The 23479-nt window shown below is 38.2% G+C and overlaps 1 protein-coding gene and 1 long non-coding RNA gene across 3 annotated transcripts; one reads left to right on the forward strand and one right to left on the reverse strand.

The window, feature by feature from the left end:
* The first annotated feature begins 9648 nt into the window (after nt 1–9648).
* On the forward strand, nt 9649–10038 carry LOC127081102 (uncharacterized). Its single transcript, XM_051021388.1, has one exon. The coding sequence runs from the start codon at nt 9649–9651 to the stop codon at nt 10036–10038; it is 390 nt and encodes a 129-aa protein (XP_050877345.1).
* An 11758-nt stretch (nt 10039–21796) lies between these two features.
* LOC127085174 (uncharacterized) lies at nt 21797–23153 on the reverse strand. Of its 2 annotated transcripts, none has more exons than XR_007788978.1 (3): nt 22935–23153; nt 22535–22580; nt 21797–22019 (listed from the first exon to the last, which is right to left on the reverse strand). It is a non-coding gene; the product is annotated as an uncharacterized LOC127085174 (long non-coding RNA). The 2 variants fall into 2 exon arrangements; XR_007788979.1 differs by having other exon boundaries at nt 22535–22792.
* Between the last annotated feature and the right edge of the window lie 326 nt (nt 23154–23479).

Genomic DNA, 23479 nt, shown 5'->3' on the forward strand with positions numbered 1-23479 from the left:
TTTAATGACTTCTCCCCCTTTTTGTCAGAATCAAAAAGACATAGTAAAAAAATAAGTAAAGAGAAAAACTTGAATTCATAGATAGAAGCACAACGGCAACAAGAAAATAAGAAAAACAGATTCAGAGAAAATAAAGACAACAGGCAAGCAAAGAAATAAATCCTAAGTGCCTAAGGGTTCGGAGGCGGAGGCATTCTCTGAAGCAACATAGCAAGCATGTTCTGGATGTTGTCGTTGACAGTATCTTGCTTGTCCATTCTGGCCCGGAGTTCATTCTGATCTTGCTTGAGTTCTTTCAGAGTCTGAAGAACCATAGGGATCACAGAAGAGGACTCCCCCAGAGTCAGAGCCTGCTGAGCTTCAGCTTCAGCAGCAGCTTGTGCTTCTGCATCCGCTAGAGCCTTAGCTTCAGCTTCCTTTTCCCTTAGGATTTCAGCTTCCTTAGCAAGTCTTTCTTCTTCTAGCCTTCTTGCTTCTTCTTCAGCTTCCTTGGCTAATCTCTCTTCCTCCAGCCTTCTGGCTTCAGCCTCTCTGGCAAGTCTCTCCTGGAATCTTGCCTCAGCATCTCTGATGTAGCCATTTCTGACTTGTTCAGATATGCTCTTCAGTCTAAAAGACTCAGAGGTCATCCAGCCAATGACTCTGTTCCAGTGTGTCCTTACAGATTCAGGATCATCACTGACTTCAGAGTTAGTGGTCAGAGACTTGACCTTTTGTACTGAAGTTTCTGCTACCTGCATGATGGCTTCCTCAAGGGTAGGTGTAGAAAGTTCAGGTTCAGAGGTATGAGGTGGAGAGTTTGGAGGGCTGTTTTGAGGGCTGAGATTTAGTGTAAGAGGTTCAGATTCTGATTCAGGTTGAGGTTCAGATTCTGCTTCTGGTTGAGGTTCAGATGTTTGGGGTGAAGCGTAAAGAGGGTTTAAATCTAAAGGTTCAGATTCTGGTTCTGGGGCAGCGGAGATGTTTGGTGGGATGATATCAGAGGTGTGGGGTTCAGATGGTTGAGTTTCAGAAGGTATGGTGGTTGTTTGTTGTGGTGGAGGTGAAGTTGCTTCAGATTGTGTTTGTGTTTGTTGTGAAGCAAGTCTATGAGCATAAATTGTGGCTATGGTTGGGGAATCAGGATCAGAAAATTCTGGGTCAGAAGAGAGGGAAACATATGGGGGTGATTCTGGTTCTGAGGATGATGAAGATGAAGTGCTTTGGTGGGTTTGTGCAGGTTTAGAGGGAGGTATGAAAGTACGGGCTACATTTAGAACTGGTGAAGGTTGGGAGGTTCTGGTGGTTGAAGGTGGGATTTCAGAGGTAGTAAAAATAGGTTGTGAAGAGAGAGGGTTAGAAGAAGCCATCAGAGGATTAGAGGTAACAGGAGGAACAGACGTACCAGTAGAGATATTCAGAGGAGCTGAAGATTTGCTTCCAGAAGTTTCTCCAAGTCTGGCCTTCTTTGCCTGAGATGCTACCTTCTTTTCAGAAAGACCTCTCTTGTATCTGACGAAGTCTTCTTCAGAATCCAGACAGTCGTCGAGGCTGAAATCAGAGATGTCAACACCATCATCCAGCAGACGCTGAAGATAGATAGCAACAGCGTCTCTGGGTTCATTCTTGAAGAATCTGGCAAGGCCATGAGGCATCTTCCTCTGATCTTTCAAACAATCCCAGGATGTGTCCAGAGTGGGTCTGACTTGAATCTTCTTAATTATCCCCATACTCTTGAGATTTCTGGCATTCAGAGGCTTCCCAACATCTATTGCCAGATCATCCATCAATTTGGTCTTTTCCAGATGGTCTACCAGTCCATGCTCAATGAAGACGTCAGATAGCAATCTTCCCAGAGGAATGTAGGATCTGGGCTTCATGTTGTTTCTGGTTTCTCTGACCGAATCTCTCAGATATCTGAAAAGGAGAGCAGGGAGGGAGATCTTCACACCCTTCTGAATGCAGTACAGAATGCATTTCTGGTCTGCATTGATGTAGTCAGAAGAGTTAGAGGCTGGACGGTGGTGAATGGTTCCCAGAATAATCTTCAGCCACACTCTGAGGTTCTGGTGCAGCTCTTTGTTCTTTGAAGGATTTCCTTCAACGTTGGGTTTGAAGATTGTAGGGTTGATAACATCAGTAATGCGCTTTGACCTAGGAGGGATGTTGTAAATCCTTTTTCCTCCACTTCTCTCCATGTTCAACAGAGAGGCAATAGACCCTTCAGTAATAACAATCTTCACCCCCAGAACATATGAGACGATGAAGTTGTCATCTGCATCTGCAAATCTCCAGAACTCCTTGACGAGAAATGGGTAAATGGGACCATAAAGTCTTTGGAAATAGTTTTCCCACCCTTGTTGACGAAGTTCTCCAGTTAGATCAACACCATTTCTTCTTAGGTTGTCGAAATCAACTAACGATTCACACAACACGTCCAAGCCTTCAAAAGGGGTTGAAAGGTTGATATGGCGTTCACGGTCAAGAACATGAGGTTCTTTGTAAACAGGGGTGATAGAGACGCCTGTAACCGTTGGAGTTTGAGTGTTTGAGGTTTGAGCAGTAGAACTAGATTCCATTTGTTGAGAGAAGTTAAAGACTTCTTGTTGTTGAGCGTCCATGGTGAAGAAGAAGAAGATTGATGAAGATGAAGAGCTTTCAGAGAATGCTTGAGAGAAGGGTTTAGGGTTTTAGAGTGAGTGAGAGTGATAAGTGTGTGAAATGTGAGAAAAGTGTTTATATACTCTAAGTTCAAACACATGCAAAACGACACACATTCCAGCGTTAGCACAAAAATCAAAATAGCACGCTTGGGGGGAAAAATGATTACAGCTAATTAATGAATGTCTAATCCCAACAGTATGCACACTGCTCTAGGTGAACTCAAACGTTCTGACCTTTGAATTCTTTTGACAGCTGTCTAGAAGTTCTAGGGTTAGACGCTTAGAGCTCCACGTGTTGATGTATCTGATCTTCAGGAATACCAAAGGATAGGTTTCTGAAGATTTCTAACTCAGATATCTTCTTAACTTGGTAGAAGTATCAGAGTCAGAGGCAGAAATATATTTGTTTACATCAGAGTCTCATTTTACTTTTTCAGAGCCACACTTCATTCAGGGCAATTTTTAATGTTCAGATGTTCTAAGATAAAAAGAAATCTATCTTCAGCTAGAGGCTTAGTAAAGATATCTGCCCATTGATGTTCTGTATCAATGAACTTCAATGTTACTATCCCTTTCTGAACATAGTCTCTGATAAAATGATGTTTTATTTCAATGTGTTTGGCTCTGGAATGTAGAATGGGATTCTTACTTAAACAAATAGCAGCAGTATTATCACAAAAGATAGGAATGTTACTCTCAAAGATTTGTAGATCTTCTAGCTGATGCTTCATCCAGAGCATCTGAGTTGTGCACAGTGATGCTGAGATGTATTCTGCTTCTGCAGTTGATAGAGCAATAGTTGATTGTCTTTTGCTAGCCCAGGATATTAGATTGTTTCCCAGAAGCTGGCAATTTCCAGAGGTGCTTTTTCGTTCTATTCTATCTCCTGCATAATCTGCATCACAATAACCCGAGAGTCTATACTCTGATGTTTTCTCATACATCAGGCCCAGGTTAGGAGTTCCTTTCAGATACTTAAGAATTCTCTTAACTGCTGTTAAATGAGATTCTCTAGGATCTGATTGGAATCTGGCACAAAGACAGACACTAAAGAGAATATCAGGACGAGTAGCAGTCAGATAGAGAAGAGAGCCTATCATACCTCGATAGAGCTTCTGACAAACCTTGTTGCTTACCTCTTCCTTTTCAAGAATGCAAGTTGGGTGCATGGGAGTTTTTGCAGAGTTGCATTCAGTCATGTCAAACTTCTTCAGAACGTCTTTAATATATTTACTTTGATGGACGTACGTGACTTCTGGAGTTTGATTAATTTGAATTCCCAGAAAGAACTTTAATTCATGCATTAAACTCATTTCAAATTCTGTCTGCATTAACTTAGAAAATTCTTGGCAAACAGAGATATTAGCAGAACCAAAAATAATATCATCAACATAAATCTGGCATATCATGAGATCATTATTAAGGTTTTTACAGAAGAGTGTAGAATCAACTTTCCCTCTGATAAAATTTTGTTCCAGAAGAAAACTACTTAAACGTTCATACCAAGCTCTGGGAGCTTGTTTAAGTCCATATAAGGATTTCTTAAGTTTAAAAACATGTTCTGGAAAATTTGAATTTTCAAAACCTGGAGGTTGGTTGACATACACTTCTTCTGATATATAACCATTAAGGAATGCACTCTTGACATCCATTTGATATAATTTAATAGAATGATTAATAGCAAAAGATACAAGAAGACGAATAGATTCTAACCTCGCGACTGGAGCAAAGGTTTCATTATAGTCAATACCTTCTTGTTGACTATAACCTTGAGCTACCAGTCGAGCTTTGTTTCTGACAACTTCTCCTTTCTCATTCAGCTTGTTTCTGAAAACCCATCTGGTTCCAATGACGTGAGTGCCTCTGGGTTTAGGAACGAGATCCCAGACATCATTCTTTGAGAATTGATCCAATTCTTCTTGCATAGCTGCCACCCAGTCGTTATCCTGAAGTGCTTCATCACAAGACGTAGGCTCAATCAGAGACACTAGTCCCAGAGGAATATCTTCAGAAGTTCTGAAGGTAGATCTTGTTCTGACAGGTTCGTCCTTGTTTCCCAGAATCAAATCTTCAGATACATTAATACGACTTTTGACTTTCTTTGGGATTTCTGGAGATTTTATTTCTTCAGAGTTCTGAGTGACAGTTGCTTCTGGAGTTTTATCAGACTCTACAAGAGTGATTTCCAAATCTGCAAACTTTTCAACTAGCTTTGACTTTTCAGGGTCAAGCTTATCATCAAATCTGACATGAATTGATTCTTCCACAATTTTGGTTTCTGTGTTGTATACTTTGTAGCCTTTAGAGCGTTCTGAGTATCCTAACATAATACCTTTCTGTGCTTTGGAATCAAACTTGTTCAGATGTTCTTTAGTATTTAATATAAAACAAGAACATCCAAAAGGATGAAAATATGAAATGTTTGGTTTTCTTCCTTTACACGGTTCATAGGGAGTCTTTTCTAGAATAGGTCTTATAGAGATTCTATTCTGAATGTAACACGCTGTATTTACAGCTTCTGCCCAAAAGTGCTTTGCTACATTAGTTTCATTGATCATGGTTCTGGCCATCTCTTGGAGTGTCCTATTCTTCCTCTCTACAACTCCATTTTGTTGTGGAGTTCTAGGGCAGGAGAAATCATGGGATATTCCATTAGAATCAAATAATTCTTCAAAATCTTTATTTTCAAATTCTCCACCATGATCACTTCTGACTCTAATAATTTTAGAGTCAAATTCTTTTTGCACTTTGGAACAAAAACTTGTGAATACAGAGTGAGACTCACTCTTGTGCTTTAGGAATTTTACCCATGTCCAGCGACTGTAATCATCACAATGACTAGTCCATACTTCTTTCCATTAACTGATGCTGTTTTCACATGACCAAATAAGTCAATGTGAAGAAGTTCCAGAGGCTTAGAGGTAGAAACAACATTTTTCTTTTTAAAAGATGTTTTTGAAAATTTTCCTTTCTGACAAGCTTCACACAGAGCATCTGAAGAAAACTTCAGTTTAGGTAGGCCTCTGACTAACTCGAGTTTAGTTAGCTGAGAAAGTTTCCTCATGCTAATGTGGCCCAAACGTCTATGCCATACCCATTGCTCTTCGTGAACTGACATTAGACATTTAACATTTTGATCTTTTAAATCAGAAAGATTTATTTTGTAAATGTTGTTTTTCCTCTTGCCTGTGAAAAGGACAGAGCCATCGTTCTGATTAATGGCTTTACATGTTTTTTGATTGAAGATTACATCATAACCGTTATCACTTAATTGACTTATGGATAACAAGTTATGCATTAATCCTTCTACATAAAGAACATCAGATATAGAGGGAAGAGTACCATTACCAATAGTTCCGGAGCCTCTGATCCTTCCTTTCTGATCTCCTCCGAAGCCTACAAATCCAGCGTCTTTAAGTTCCAGACTTTGGAACATAGACTTTCTTCCCGTCATGTGTCGCGAGCATCCAGAGTCCAGGTACCATGACTGGTGTCTGAACTTTGCTGCATAGGATATCTGCAACATAGATAATCTTATCTTTCGGTACCCAGAATCTCTTGGGTCCTTTTAGATTAGTTTTCCCAGAGTTTCTTATAACTTTGGGTCTTCTAGCATTTTTAAATTTGTGTTCTTGTGTGTGTGTAGTGATATGAAAAAGGAGATTTAATTTGATCACTTGTAGAAGTTTTATCTTCCTTAGGATCATACCCAATTCCCCTTTTATTGTTCTGACTTACTCCATAAATCATGGATACCATAATACTCCTATCTATCCCATTCTTCAGAAATTCTTGAAAGGCTTCTTCATATTTATAAATAATTTTATTTGAAGTTTGTGGTGCTTGAGACAACGCTTCTTCTAATTTTGAGCTTTTTGTTTTTGCTCCATCTCTTTCTAACGTTAAAGATTTGATTGTATCTTCATGTGCTAGAATTGTTATCTCAAGTTCATTACATTCTTCAAATTTTGTTTTAAGACAACCTTTAATGTTTTTAAACTTTTGTTTTAATTTCTGATAAGAGGTAAGAGTTTCTGACAAACATGATTCTAAGTCAGATCGAGAAAGTTCAGAAAATACCTCTTCAGATTCTTCGTCTGAGCTGCTGGATGTGGTAGCCATAAGTGCTACGTTGGCCTGTTCATCAGAGTCAGATTCTGATGATCCAGATTCACTGTCATCCCAGGTAGCCAACAGTCCTTTCTTTGTTCTGAAGGTGTTTTTCTTGAAGCTTTCTTTTCTAGGGTTGTCTTTCTTTAGCTTAGGGCATTCATTCCTGTAATGACCTGTTTCTTTACATTCATAACAGGTAATATCTTTGTTAGCTTTACCTTTTGAAGTTGACTCTGATCGATCCCCTCTGGGTCTTGGTCTTCTGAAGTTGTTGTTCCTCTTTTTCCAGAGTTGCTTAACTCTTCTGGTTAGTAGGGACAACTCTTCTTCATCATCAGAGTCTTCAGGTTCAGAGTCGTCAGTATCTTCAGTTTCTGCCTGGAGAGCTTTGGTTCTGTCAGGTTTTCGTCTTTCAGATCTGGACTTTAGCGCTACGGACTTGTTCCTTTTCTGAGGTTCATCCTCCTCTAGTTCTATCTCATGACTTCTGAGAGAACTAACAAGTTCTTCAAGGCTGATATTGTTCAGATCCTTTGACAGCTTCAGAGCAGTAACCATAGGTCTCCATTTCTTTGGCAGACTTCTGACTATCTTCTTAACATGATCTGCAGTTGTGTATCCTTTGTCTAGCACTTTAAGACCTGCAATAAGAGTTTGAAATCTGGAAAACATAGCCTCTATAGCTTCATCATCTTCCATTTTGAAGGCTTCATATTTCTGGATAAGCGCCAGAGCCTTCGTCTCCTTGACTTGGGAGTTTCCTTCATGGGTCATCTTCAGAGAGTCAAGTATATCTTTGGTTGTCTCTCTGTTGGTGATCTTTTCATATTCGTTGTATGATATAGTATTTAGAAGTATTTATCTGGCCTTGTGATGATTTTTGAAGATACGTTTCTGATCTTCTGACATCTTGTTTCTGGGAACTTCAGCTCCATTTTCCAAGACTAGAGGTGTATATCCATCTGTGACAATGTCCCAGAGGTCAGCATCATAACCCAGAAAGAAACTTTCGATTCTATCTTTCCAGTAATCAAATTTCTCTCCATCAAAAACAGGAGGCTTAGCATTGTAAGAATCTCTTTCATTTGAGTGGGCCATTGTTTTTCTCGTACTGGATCTCTCTACACGGTTAAGTGTTTGATTAGAAAATCAATAACAGAGCCGGAGCTCTGATACCAATTGAAGGTGAGAAAAACAAGAAAGGGGGGGGTTGAATTGTTTGGAAAAAATAAGCGCTTTTCAAAATGAAAATCACACAAGGATTTTATACTAGTTCGCTTATAACACAAAGCTACTCCAGTCCACCCGGCCAAGGTGATTTCGCCTTCAACAAGGACTTAATCCACTAATCTTGAAAGATTACAAACAACGTCTAAGAGAAAAATCTCTTAGTCCTCTCAAGTTTACAGACTACACTAAGTCACTTGAGGAAATCAACAAACAATAAATGAAAGATTTATGTAATCTAGAGTGCTTCTAAGAAAGCAAATATTACAGTGTTAAGAACAAGAGTTTTTCACGTTATAAGCAAAAGCTTTGTGAAGATCTTAGAGAGAAAGAGTGTTTTTCTTGAGTGTTGATGTTTCAGTATAATTTTGGCTTGTTGGCTTGCTGATGGTTCAAGGTTGATTTGCAGCCTATTTATATATTCGTTGAAGTAGTAGTTGAAACTGGTGGATATTGAGATGAAGTTACGCCATCACATAAATAGCTTCTGCAGGATGACTTTTTCTTCTTGAAATGACTACTTACCACAAGTAGTATTTTCTTTATTGAGATTGGAGATTAACGTCTCTTTCTCAATTAGGAAATCCATTTGCAAATCTTTTCTTGACTTAAACGTTACTCTTTCATGATTAGCAATTCCATGCTCAGAGTATTTGTGTTTCTGGAGAATCTTGAAATCTTGCTTCTGATGTTAATCTCTTTTGAGTTCTGATGGATTTCTTTAGATATCGCTGAGAGTTTCTGGAGTTAGACAACCTTTGTTCAGAGTCAGAACTTCTATAGCGTATTCTTGTTCAGATGCTTCTAATGTATTGCTGTTTTGCTCAGAGTTAGACTTTCTTGAACTTGTCTCCACTTCAGATGCTTCTGACCATTTGATAATTTGTATCTGATCTGGTTTTGTATCTGATGACATCATCAGATTTCTTCCTTCTTTCTTTAGAATCCTGCACACTTAGAAACTTTTCGTTAGGGTGCCATTTTTGGTTTCATCCTTTGTTATCATCAAAATCAAGGAATCTGTTGTAGAACAATTTTTGTTCTTACAACTCTTACATATATGACTTTTTTAGTTGGATTTGCATTTTTGTAAAGTGAAACAAAGACAATGTTACGTGAGCTTTGGAAGTGAGTCGGACTATGTTGAAAGACCAAGAAAACATGCCACATGTGATTGTCACCGATCATAATATTGCACTAAGGAATTGGGTTGTCAATGTGTCTTCTACATCATTTACTTTATTGTGTAGGTATAATATAACAAAAAATATGAGAAGTAAACTTAAGTATATGGTAGGAACCAAACAAATCAAAGGTGAAGACGCAGAAATGATCAAATCTAGTGTGGTATTGGAAAACATAATTGATGCTTGAAATGTTATAATAAATTCTTCTACTCATAAGTTATATGCTGAATCTATCATATTGTTTGGAAGGATGTCCGTATTAGAATATCTCTATAATTAGTATAATTATTAGAATATCTCTATAATTGGTATACATCATAATTGTATATTATTAGCTTTCAAATATAGACATTGTCATACTTGTATATAATGAGTATTCTTATCAATGAAAAGGCAGGGATTAAATTACTTACATGGTATCAGTTTTGTCACGATCCTAACCTAAACCCTTCTCACCGTCGCTAGTCCTCTGTTTTACCATGACAGAAACAAACTCCCATTCCCAAACTTCTGATGACACTTCATCGGCCTCTCAAACCAACCCTCCTCAGGCGAAAAAACCCAACTTCCACTCCGCCTTCGCCATCAATAACGTCAAAAACATAATCCTGGTGACGTTGGAAAATGATTTTAATCTCTACCTCTCATGGCATGCCCTCTTCAAGGTGCAAGCACGTGTTCACATCATACCTGATCACATCATCCCGTCATCGGATGCACATGCCATACAAGCATCAGCAGACCTTAAGGCTAACGATTCTGAACTTTGGAACCGGCTTGATGCGGTGGTACTGCAATGGATGTACGCAACCGTCTCGTTGGATATTCTTCAATCAATCCTCGTCGTCGATGACACTGCCGAAGAATGATGGAAGCGCATCACCGTTATGTTTCATGATAACAAGCATTCACGTGTTGTACAGTTAGAAAATCAATTCAGTAACACAAACCTGGAAGATTTTCCATCGACAAAAGCATACTGCAACCGCCTTAAAACTCTATATGACCAACTCGCCAACTTCGACTCTCTGGTCACTAACACACGATTGGTGCTTAAAATGATATCTAGTCTCACTGATGCATACGTTGGGTTTGTCACCTATATACAACAACACAACCCTCTTCCCACCTTCGCCATAGCACGATCACCGCTGGAACTCGAGGAATCAACCATGTTGTAGCGTGCCGCTAGCAAATCACACGCCTCCTCTATTTCGGCCGCTCTCATGGCCAAAGCTCCAGCCACCGAACCTGCACCCAAACCGTCATCCTATGCTTCAAACTCCCAACTATCTCCATCGACATATCTCGGTCATAGAGGAAAGAAACCGAATCGTGGCGGTCGAAATTCCGGAAGAGGAAATCGCGGGCAACAACAACAACAACAGTGGCAGCCATGTAATTACCCATCTTGGCAATAATGGGGTCCTTGGAATTACCCACCCTGCCCTTACCTAACCTCAAATTGGAATAGACTGTAAGAACAAAAATTGTTCTACAACAGATTCCTTGATTTTGATGATAACAAAGGATGAAACCAAAAATGGCACCCTAACGAAAAGTTTCTAAGTGTGCAGGATTCTAAAGAAAGAAGGAAGAAATCTGATGATGTCATCAGATACAAAACCAGATCAGATACAAACTATCAAATGATCAGAAGCATCTGAAGTGAAAACAAGTTCAAGAAAGTCTAACTCTGAGCAAAACAGCAAAGTATCAGAAGTATCTGAACAAGAAGTAAGCTCTAGAAGTTCTGACTCTGAACAACGCTATCTCTAAGCTTCAGAAGTTATCAGAGCTATCTGAAGAAACTATCTGAACTCACAAGAGATTAACATCAGAAGCAAGATTCCAAGATTCTCCAGAAACACATATACTTTGAGCATGGAATTGCTAATCATGAAAGAGTAACGTTAAAGTCAAGTAAAGATTTGCAAATGGATTTCCTAATTAAGAAAGAGACGTTAATCTCCAATTTCAATAAAGAAGATACTACTTGTGGTAAGTAGTCATTTCAAGGAGAGAAAGTTATCCTGCAGAAGCTATTTAAGTGATGGCGTAAATTCATTTTAATATCCACCAGTTTCAACTACTACCTCACTTCTATATATAAAGGACTGCAAATCAACATTCAGCACTACACAAGTATTAGCTAACAAGCCAAAATTATACTGAAACATCAACACTCAAGAAAAACACTCTTGCTCTCTAAGATCTTCACGAAGCTTTTGCTTATTACGTGAAAAAACTCTTGTTCTTACTATTGTAATATCTGCTTTCTTAGAAGCATTCTAGATTACATTAATCCTTCATTTATTTGTTTGTTGATTTCCTCAAGTGACTCTGTGTAGTCTGTATACTTGAGAGGACTAAGAGATTTTTCTCTTAGACGTTGTTTGTAATCTTTCAAGATTAGTGGATTAAGTCCTTGTTGAAGGCGAAATCACCTTGGCCAGGTGGACTGGAGTAGCTTTGTGTTATAAGCGAACCAGTATAAAATCATTGTGTGTTTTTCATTTTGAAAAAGCGCTTATTTTTCCAAACAATTCAAACCCCCCCCCCCCCCTTTCTTGTTTTTCTCACCTTCAATTGGTATCAGAGCTCCGGCTCTGTTATTGATTTTCTAATCAAACACTTAACAGTGTAGAGAGATCCAGTACGAGAAAAACCATGGCCCACTCAAATGAAAGAGATAGTTACAATGCTAAGCCTCCTGTTTTTGATGGAGAGAAATTTGATTACTGGAAAGATAGAATCGAAAGTTTCTTTCTTGGTTATGACGCTGACCTCTGGGACATTGTCACAGATGGATACACACCTCCAGTCTCAGAAAATGGAGCTGAAGTTCCCAGAAATAAGATGTCAGAAGATCAGAAACGTATCTTCAAAAATCACCACAAGGCCAGAACAATACTTCTAAATGCTATATCATACAACGAATATGAAAAGATCACCAACAGAGAGACATCCAAAGATATACTTGACTCTCTGAAGATGACTCATGAAGGAAACTCCCAAGTCAAAGAGACGAAGGCTCTGGCGCTTATCCAGAAATATGAAGCCTTCAAGATGGAAGATGACGAAGCTATAGAGGCTATGTTTTCTAGATTCCAAACTCTTATTGCAGGTCTCAAGGTGCTAGACAAAGGATACACAACTGCAGATCATGTTAAGAAGATAATCAGAAGTCTGCCAAAGAAATGGAGACCTATGGTTACTGCTCTGAAGCTGTCAAAGGATCTGAACAATATCAGCCTTGAAGAACTTGTCAGTTCTCTCAGAAGCCATGAGATAGAACTAGAGGAAGATGAGCCTCAGAAAAGGAACAAGTCCGTAGCGCTAAAGTCCAGATCTGAAAGACGGAAACCTGACAGAACCAAAGCTCTCCAGGCAGAAACTGAAGACACTGACGACTCTGAACCAGAAGACTCTGATGATGAAGAAGAGTTGTCCCTACTAACCAGAAGAGTTAAGCAACTCTGGAAAAAGAGGAACAACAACTTCAGAAGACCAAGACCCAGAGGGGATCGATCTGAATCAACTTCAAAAGGTAAATCTAACAAAGATATTACCTGTTATGAATGTAAAGAAACAGGTCATTACAGAAATGAATGCCCCAAGCTAAAGAAAGACAACCTAGAAAAGAAAGCTTCAAGAAGAATACCTTCAGGACAAAGAAAGGACTGATGGCTACCTGGGATGATAGTGAATCTGGATCATCAGAATCTGACTCTGATGAACAGGCCAATGTGGCACTTATGGCTACCACATCCAGGAGTAGCTCAGATGAAGAATCTGAAGAGGTATTTTCTGAACTTTCCCGATCTGATCTAGAATCTTGTTTGTCAGAAACTCTTAGCTCATATCAGAAATTAAAACAAAAGTTTAAAAACATTAAAGGCTGTCTTAAAGCAAAATTTGAAGATTGTGGCGAGCTTGAGATGACAATTCTAGCACAAGAAGATAAAATTAAATTGTTAACATTAGAAAGAGATGGAGCAAAAAGAAAAAGCTTAGAATTAGAAGAAGCGTTATCTCAAACTCCACAAACTTCAAATGCAATAATTTATAAATACGAAGAAGCCTTTCAAGAATTTCTGAAAAATGGGATAGATAGGAGTATTATGGCATCCATGATTTATGGAGTTAGTCAGAACCATAAAAAGGGAATTGGGTATGATTCTAAGGAAGATAAAACTTCTACCAGTAACCAACTTAAGTCTCCCTTTTCATATCATTACACACACACACAAGAACAAAAATTTAAAAATGCTAGAAAACCCAAAGTTATAAGAAACTCTGGGAAAACTAATCTGAAAGGACCCAAGAGATTCTGGGTACCAAAAGATAAGATTGTGTATGTTGCAGATATCCTATGCAGCAAAGTTCAGACACCAGTCATGGTACCTGGACTCTGGATGCTCGCGACACATGACGGGAAGAAAGTCTATGTTCCAAAGTCTGGAACTTAAAGATGCTGGATTTGTAGGCTTCGGAGGAGATCAGAAAGGAAGGATCAGAGGCTCCGGAACTATTGGTAATGGTACTCTTCCCTCTATATCTGATGTTCTTTATGTAGAAGGATTAATGCATAACTTGTTATCCATAAGTCAATTAAGTGATAACGGTTATGATGTAATCTTCAATCAAAAAACATGTAAAGCCATTAATCAGAACGATGGCTCTGTCCTTTTCACAGGCAAGAGGAAAAACAACATTTACAAAATAAATCTTTCCGATTTAAAAGATCAAAATGTTAAATGTCTAATGTCAGTTCACGAAGAGCAATGGGTATGGCATAGACGCTTGGGCCACATTAGCATGAGGAAACTTTCTCAGCTAACTAAACTCGAGTTAGTCAGAGGTCTACCTAAACTGAAGTTTTCTTCAGATGCTCTGTGTGAAGCTTGTCAGAAAGGAAAATTTTCAAAAACATCTTTTAAAAAGAAAAATGTTGTTTCTACCTCTAAGCCTCTGGAACTTCTTCACATTGACTTATTTGGTCCTGTGAAAACAGCATCAGTTAATGGAAAGAAGTATGGACTAGTCATTATTGATGATTACAGTCGCTGGACATGGGTAAAATTCCTAAAGCACAAGAGTGAGTCTCACTCTGTATTCACCAGTTTCTGTTCCAAAGTGCAAAAAGAATTTGACTCTAAAATTATTAGAGTCAGAAGTGATCATGGTGGAGAATTTGAAAACAAAGATTTTGAAGAATTATTTGATTCTAATGGAATATCCCATGATTTCTCCTGCCCTAGAACTCCACAACAAAATGGAGTTGTAGAGAGGAAGAATAGGACACTCCAAGAGATGGCCAGAACCATGATCAATGAAACTAATGTAGCAAAGCACTTTTGGGTAGAAGCTGTAAATACAGCGTGTTACATTCAGAATAGAATCTCTATAAGACCTATTCTAGAAAAGACTCCCTATGAACTGTGTAAAGGAAGAAAACCAAACATTTCATATTTTCATCCTTTTGGATGTTCTTGTTTTATATTAAATACTAAAGAACATCTGAACAAGTTTGATTCCAAAGCACAGAAAGGTATTATGTTAGGATACTCAGAACGCTCTAAAGGCTACAGAGTATACAACACAGAAACCAAAATTGTGGAAGAATCAATTCATGTCAGATTTGATGATAAGCTTGACCCTGAAAAGTCAAAGCTAGTTGAAAAGTTTGCAGATTTGGAAATCACTCTTGTAGAATCTAATAAAACTCCAGAAGCAACTGTCACTCAGAACTCTGAAGAAATTAAATCTCCAGAAATCCCAAAGAAAGTCAAAAGTCGTATCAATGTATCTGAAGATTTGATTCTGGGAAACAAGGACGAACCTGTCAGAACCAGATCTACCTTCAGGACTTCTGAAGATACTACTCTGGGACTAGTGTCTCTGATTGAGCCTACGTCTTGTGATGAAGCACTTCAGGATAACGACTGGGTGGCAGCTATGCAAGAAGAATTGGATCAATTCTCAAAGAATGATGTCTGGGATCTCGTTCCTAAACCCAGAGGCACTCATGTCATTGGAACCAGATGGGTTTTCAGAAACAAGCTGAACGAGAAAGGAGAAGTTGTCAGAAATAAAGCTCGACTGGTAGCTCAAGGTTACAGTCAACAAGAAGGTATTGACTATAATGAAACCTTTGCTCCAGTCGCGAGGTTAGAATCTATTCGTCTTCTTGTATCTTTTGCTATTAATCACTCTATCAAATTATATCAAATGGATGTCAAGAGTGCATTCCTTAATGGTTATATTTCAGAAGAAGTGTATGTCAACCAACCTCCAGGTTTTGAAAATTCAAATTTTCCAGAACATGTTTTTAAACTTAAGAAATCCTTATATGGACTTAAACAAGCTCCTAGAGCTTGGTATGAACGATTAAGCAATTTTCTTCTGGAACAAAATTTTATCAGAGGGAAAGTTGATTCTACACTCTTCTGTAAAAACCTTAATAATGATCTCATGATATGCCAGATTTATGTTGATGATATTATTTTTGGTTCTGCTAATATCTCTGTTTGCCAAGAATTTTCTAAGTTAATGCAGGCAGAATTTGAGATGAGTTTAATGCAAGAACTAAAGTTCTTTCTGGGAATTCAAATTAATCAAACTTCAGAAGTCACGTACGTCCATCAAAGTAAATATATTAAAGACGTTCTGAAGAAGTTTGACATGACTGAATGCAACTCTGCAAAAACTCCCATGCACCCAACTTGCATTCTGGAAAAGGAAGAGGTAAGCAACAAGGTTTGTCAGAAGCTCTATCGAGGTATGATAGGCTCTCTTCTCTATCTGACTGCTACTCGTCCTAATATTCTCTTTAGTGTCTGTCTTTGTGCCAGATTCCAATCAGATCCTAGAGAATCTCATTTAACAGCAGTTAAGAGAATTCTTAAGTATCTGAAAGGAACTCCTAACCTGGGCCTGATGTATGAGAAAACATCAGAGTATAGACTCTCGGGTTATTGTGATGCAGATTATGCAGGAGATAGAATAGAACGAAAAAGCACCTCTGGAAATTGCCAGCTTCTGGGAAACAATCTAATATCCTGGGCTAGCAAAAGACAATCAACAATTGCTCTATCAACTGCAGAAGCAGAATATATCTCAGCGTCACTGTGCACAACTCAGATGCTCTGGATGAAGCATCAGCTAGAAGATTTGCAAATCTTTGAGAGTAACATTCCTATCTTTTGTGATAATACTGCTGCTATTTGTTTAAGTAAGAATCCCATTCTACATTCCAGAGCCAAACACATTGAAATAAAACATCATTTTATCAGAGACTATGTTCAGAAAGGGATAGTAACATTGAAGTTCATTGATACTGAACATCAATGGGCAGATATCTTTACTAAGCCTCTAGCTGAAGATAGATTTCTTTTTATCTTAGAACATCTGAACATTAAAAATTGCCCTGAATGAAGTATGGCTCTAAAAAAAAAGTAAAGTGAGACTCTGATGTAAACAAATGTATTTCTGCCTCTGACTCTGATACTTCTACCAAGTTAAGAAGATATCTGAGTTAGAAATCTTCAGAAACCCATCCTTTGGTATTCCTGAAGATCAGATACATCAACACGTGGAGCACTAAGCGTCTAACCCTAGAACTTCTAGACAGCTGTCAAAAGAAATTCAAAGGTCAGAACGTTTGAAATCTCCTTGAGCAGTGTGCGTACTGTGGGATTAGACATTCATTAATTAGCTGTAATCATTTTTCCCCCCAAGCGTGCTTACTTGAGCGTTGTGCTAACGCAATTTTATGTGTCGTTTTGCATGTGTTTCACTTAGAGTATATAAACACTTTTCTCACATTTCACACACTTATCACTCTCACTCACTCTAAAACCCTAAACCCTCTCTGAAGCATTCTCTGAAAACTCTTCATCTTCATCAATCTTCTTCTCCTTCACCATGGACGCTCAACAACAACAAGTCTTTAACTTCTCTCAAGAAATGGAATCAAGCTCTACTGCTCAAACCTCAAGCATTCCAACACCAACGGTTACAGGCGTCACCATCACCCCTGTTTACAAAGAACCCCATATTCTTGACCGTGAACGCCATATTAACCTTTCAACCCCTTTTGAAGGACTGGACGTGTTGTGTGAATCGCTAGTTGATTTCGACAACTTGAAGAGAAATGACGTTGATCTTACTGAAGAGCTTCGTAAACAAGGATGGGAAAACTATTTCCAAAGGCTTTATGGTCCTGTTTACCCTCTTCTCATCAAGGAGTTCTGGAGGTTTGCAGATGCAGATGACCACTTCATTGTCTCATATGTTCTGGGGGTGAAGATTGTTATCACTGAAGGGTCAATAGCCTCTCTACTGAACATGGAAAGAAGTGGAGGAAAAAGGATTTACAACATCCCTCCTAGGTCAAAGCGCATCACTGATGTAATCAACCCAACAATCTTCAAACCCAACACTGAAGGAAATCCTTCAAAGAACAAAGAGCTGCACCAGAACCTCAGAGTGTGGTTGAAGATTATTCTGGGAACTATTCACCACCGTCCAGCCTCTAACTCCTCTGACTACATTAATGCAGACCAGAAATGCATTATGTATTGCATTCAGAAGGGTGTGAAGATCTGCCTCCCTGCTCTCCTTTTCAGATATCTGAGAGATTCTGTCAGAGAAACCAGAAACAATATGAAGCCCAGATCCTACATTCCTCTGGGAAGATTGCTATCTGATGTCTTCATTGAGAATGGGCTGGTGGATCATCTGGAGAAGACCAAGCTGATGCTAGATCTGGCAATAGATGTTGGGAAGCCTCTGAATGCCAGAAATCTCAAGAGTATGGGGATAATTAAGAAGATTCAAGTCAGACCCACTCTGGACACATCTTGGGATTTTTTGAAAGATCAGAGGAAGATGCCTCATGGCCTTGCCAGGTTCTTCAAGAACGAACCCAGAGATGCGGTGGCCATCTATCTTAATCGTCTGCTGGATGAAGGTGTTGACATCTCTGACTTCAGCCTCGACGATTGTCTAGATTCAGAAGCAGATTTCGTCAGATACAAGAGAGGTCTCTCTGAGAAGAAGATAGCACCTCCAGCAAAGAAGGCAAGAATTGAAGAAGCTTCTGGAAGCAGATCTTCAGCTCCTCTGAATATATCTACTGGTACGTCTGTTCCTTCTGTTACCACTAATCCTCTGATGGCTTCTTCTAACCCTCTCTCTTCACAACCTATTTTTACTACTTCTGAAATCCCACCTTCAACCACCAGAACCTCCCAACCTTCACCAGTTCTAAATGTAGCCCGTACTTTCATACCTCCCTCTAAACCTGCGCAAACTCACCAAAGCACTTCCTCTTCATCATCCTCAGAACCAGAATCACCCCCATATGTTTCTATCTCTTCTGACCCAGAATATTCTGACCCTGATTCCCCAACCATAGCCACAATTTATGCTCATAAACTTGCTTCACAACAAACACAAACACAATCTGAAGCAACTTCACCTCCACCACAACAAACAACCACCATACCTTCTGAAAATCAACCCTCTGAACCCCACACCTCTGATATCACCCCACCAAACATCTCCGCTGCACCTGAAGCTGAAACTGAACCCTTAGATTTAAACCCTCTTTACGCTTCACCCCAAACATCTGAACCTCAACTAGAAGCAGAATCTGAACCCCAACCTGAATCAGAATCTGAACCTCACACATTAAATCTCAGCCCTCCAAACTCTCCACCTCATACCTCTGAACCTGAACCTGAACCTGAACTTTCTACACCTACCCTTGAGGAAGCCATCATGCAGGTAGCAGAAGCTTCAGTACAAAAAGTCAAGTCTCTGACCACTAACTCTGAAATCAGTGATGATCCTAAATCTGTAAGGACACACTGGAACAGAGTCATTGGCTGGATGACCTCTGAGTCTTTTAGACTGAAGAGCATATCTGAACAAGTCAGAAATGGCTACATCAGAGATGCTGAGGCAAGACTCCAGGAGAGACTTGCCAGAGAAGCTGAAGCCAGAAGGCTGGAGGAAGAGAGATTGGCCAAGGAAGCTGAAGAAGAAGCAAGAAGACTAGAAGAAGAAGAAAAAGCTCGTCAAGCTGAAATCCTAAGGGAAAAGGAAGCTGAAGCTAAGGCTCTGGCGGATGCAGAAGCACAAGCTGCTGCTGAAGCTGAAGCTCAGCAGGCTCTGACTCTGGGGGAGTCCTCTTCTGTGATCCCTATGGTTCTTCAGACTCTGAAAGAACTTAAGCAAGATCAGAATGAACTCCGGGCCAGAATGGACAAGCAAGATACTGTCAACGACAACATCCAGAACATGCTTGCAATGCTGCTTCAGAGAATGCCTCCGCCTCCGAACCCCTAGGCACTTAGGATTTTATTTATTTTGCTTGCCTGTTGTTTCTGTTTCCTGCCTTCTCTGGATCTGATGTCTTCTTATTTCTTGTTGCCTTTGTGCTTCTATTTTAATACAATGTTTTTCTCTTCCTTTATTTTTTTTTTTTACTATGTCTTTTTGATTCTGACAAAAAGGGGGGAGAAGTCATTAATAGCTCTGATGAAAATATTGTCTAATACCTTAAGCATTCTGCAACATATTTTTCTTAAAAATAAATTTATCTAACCTGGACTTAAGAAATTGCAGAAGATATCAAGAAACCTCTTTACTTAAGAAACTCTGGTAAGAACTTCTGAACTCCCTAACACTATCTCAGGGGGAGCTTCTGTCTATCTGATCTAATATTATTCATGTTTCATCTGCTAATTAAGGTTGTTTTGTCATCATCAAAAAGGGGGAGATTGTAAGAACAAAAATTGTTCTACAACAGATTCCTTGATTTTGATGATAACAAAGGATGAAACCAAAAATGGCACCCTAACGAAAAGTTTCTAAGTGTGCAGGATTCTAAAGAAAGAAGGAAGAAATCTGATGATGTCATCAGATACAAAACCAGATCAGATACAAACTATCAAATGATCAGAAGCATCTGAAGTGAAAACAAGTTCAAGAAAGTCTAACTCTGAGCAAAACAGCAAAGTATCAGAAGTATCTGAACAAGAAGTAAGCTCTAGAAGTTCTGACTCTGAACAACGCTATCTCTAAGCTTCAGAAGTTATCAGAGCTATCTGAAGAAACTATCTGAACTCACAAGAGATTAACATCAGAAGCAAGATTCCAAGATTCTCCAGAAACACATATACTCTGAGCATGGAATTGCTAATCATGAAAGAGTAACGTTAAAGTCAAGTAAAGATTTGCAAATGGATTTCCTAATTAAGAAAGAGACGTTAATCTCCAATTTCAATAAAGAAGATACTACTTGTGGTAAGTAGTCATTTCAAGGAGAGAAAGTTATCCTGCAGAAGCTATTTAAGTGATGGCGTAAATTCATTTTAATATCCACCAGTTTCAACTACTACCTCACTTCTATATATAAAGGACTGCAAATCAACATTCAGCACTACACAAGTATTAGCTAACAAGCCAAAATTATACTGAAACATCAACACTCAAGAAAAACACTCTTGCTCTCTAAGATCTTCACGAAGCTTTTGCTTATTACGTGAAAAAACTCTTGTTCTTACTATTGTAATATCTGCTTTCTTAGAAGCATTCTAGATTACATTAATCCTTCATTTATTTGTTTGTTGATTTCCTCAAGTGACTCTGTGTAGTCTGTATACTTGAGAGGACTAAGAGATTTTTCTCTTAGACGTTGTTTGTAATCTTTCAAGATTAGTGGATTAAGTCCTTGTTGAAGGCGAAATCACCTTGGCCAGGTGGACTGGAGTAGCTTTGTGTTATAAGCGAACCAGTATAAAATCATTGTGTGTTTTTCATTTTGAAAAAGCGCTTATTTTTCCAAACAATTCAAACCCCCCCTTTCTTGTTTTTCTCACCTTCATAGACCAAATGATGGTCTTAAGCCCCAACAAAGTGGAATTCTTGGGCCCAAACCTCAACAAGCTGCTTTTAATGTTAATACTACCAACCCTAATGACATTGAAAGTGCTTTCAACACCCTCAATCTTGCTCAGTCAGACCCCTCTTGGTACATGGACACCGGAGCCACCTCTCACATGACATCCTCGCAAGGTAATCTCTCATCCAAATATACATTTTTAAAATTTTGTTGGAATGTATAAGATGTTTGGTGTAATGAATACCTTTAGAAATCATCACGATGTATTCCTTTACTCGAGGTTTTTAAGTAACCTTTGGAATTATATACATTCTTTTGGAGAAAGAAATGTCATTTGTCACATACATTAATACTCTTTATTAGGGCTGGACAACAGGCCGGGTTGGACGGTTTCGGGCCCAAAAGCATTACCCATCCCGACCCGCGGTTGAGTTATATAAGCCCATTTTAGCCTAATTTCATAATCGGTTTGGACAGGTTAGGTTAGGAAGGGTTGCGGGTTGCGGGTTAATGCAATCGGTTTAGTCAGTTTATTGGGCTGATATTATTTTGAGTCCAATAATACATTTTGATAATTCATATTTTGAGCTACAAATTACCTTAACTTAGATTTAAAACAAATCCAAATTATCAAGATCTTCAATCCAAAATAACAATCAATGTTGCTATGCTAATTCCACAGACAGTAAAAAGTAATGAATAAATTACAATCAATGTATCATTTACAAAAACTCAAAATACACGAGTAACAAGAGAAATTTTGAAAGCATGGCATCAAACAGTTGCAAATTGTTGGTGTTTGGATGATAGGACTCGGAATACCTGTTGAATGTTTTGGTCCTTAAATTATAAGTGTTTCTCATTGCACCTAGATCAATTTTATATAACAGTTGATCTTCATCAACTTTGCATTAATGACTTTTCTAGATCAATCTGAAAAATGAAATAATGCAATTATGTTAATAGAGAATGATCAAATAAATTGTCCAGAAATTAGTTTCTAGAGATAATGCTTAAAATCTCATTAAAAGTTACTTTGATGTGAATATTCTACATCAATCTTATAATATTCACAGTTATGTAGACAAAAAGACAAGGTGATTTCCATGATACACACTTCATAGCAATTTGGCATTCCTCATAACTAAGCAAATCATAGTCTTCACAAAATGGTCTTGTTTTTTCAACAGATTGTTTAATTAAGCTTGATACATAACATCTTTCTTGTCATACATTTCAATTCAATAAAATAAGTGCATGTGTGGAAAACATACTACATAGTTTTACATCACATAGTATATAAATATCAATATTTGAAAAATTCCTACCCACATAACTTAAATCTCTTGTTAGATATTGAACCTGTACAATTTAACAACCAACACATAATTTAACTATTGACCAGTTTCCTAGAATGAGCAAATAAATTGAGATAAAGAAATTCATACCAGAGCAATTTCTAGAAGTTGGCATGACCCACAATTCTTCTTGTTTCTGCTTGAAAGAGAAAAACACCAGTATCATGATCTCATCTAAACTAACATAGGATTTGAATTCAACACCACCTAATCAGTAACCCTGTCATATTTATTTTTGCATTTAAACAATAAAAACCCCAAATCCAGCATAAATAAATTAAATATTATAATGAATCAAACCCCACAAATAAACATACTCTATGCAACATCTTGAAGTTGGTCGAAGACCTTCAACAAATTTCAGAAAAATCAAGAAACAAATCAGGAAACAAAATTAAAATCAGAAAAATCAAAACACAATAACCATGTTTGAAACCCTATATAAGAAAAGCTAGAATTTTATAACTCCAAAACAAAAATAGATGCTAACCTTACAAATAACTATAAACAATCTATGAATGATAGATTGTCAAGATGATGAGTGATTTCTTTTTTGGTTTGTGAGAGATATGTTGGATTTGTGTTTTGTTGAGGATGAGTGTTGATCGTTGTGTTCGTGGTGGAGGTGGTGAGGAACGGTGGCTAGGATTTTTAGATGAAGGGAGATGAAGGTGGATGAAGAGAGATAACATATTATTTTTATGTGCTGAGGTGAATGAAAGTAACCTAATGATAAAAACAGGTTTGCATATCAACTTATATGGGCGGGTACGGTTACCTGCGGTTTCAATTTCTTGAATCGGACCCACCCATTTGAACCCAGACAAAACCGCTTTTTGGGGCCGCAGAACCGTTAAACCGTGTAAACCGACCCAATTTAATTTTTTTAGTTTCGGTTTCGACTAGTTTTCGGTTCCCAGTCCAGCCCTACTCTTTATTTACTCCCTCAGTTTTTTTATTATAAGTTATTTTGATTTTTCACAAATATTAAAAAATATAATAAATATGACATAAAAAGAAATTATAAATAATTTT

The sequence above is a fragment of the Lathyrus oleraceus genome, chromosome 5 (genome assembly GCF_024323335.1).
Source record: "Lathyrus oleraceus cultivar Zhongwan6 chromosome 5, CAAS_Psat_ZW6_1.0, whole genome shotgun sequence".
Classification (NCBI taxonomy): Eukaryota; Viridiplantae; Streptophyta; class Magnoliopsida; order Fabales; family Fabaceae; genus Lathyrus; species Lathyrus oleraceus.

Coding starts and splice junctions, on each gene's coding strand:
- LOC127081102 (XM_051021388.1), top strand. CDS start 9,649: ATGACAGAAACAAACTCCCATTCCCAAACTTCTGATGACACTTCATCG.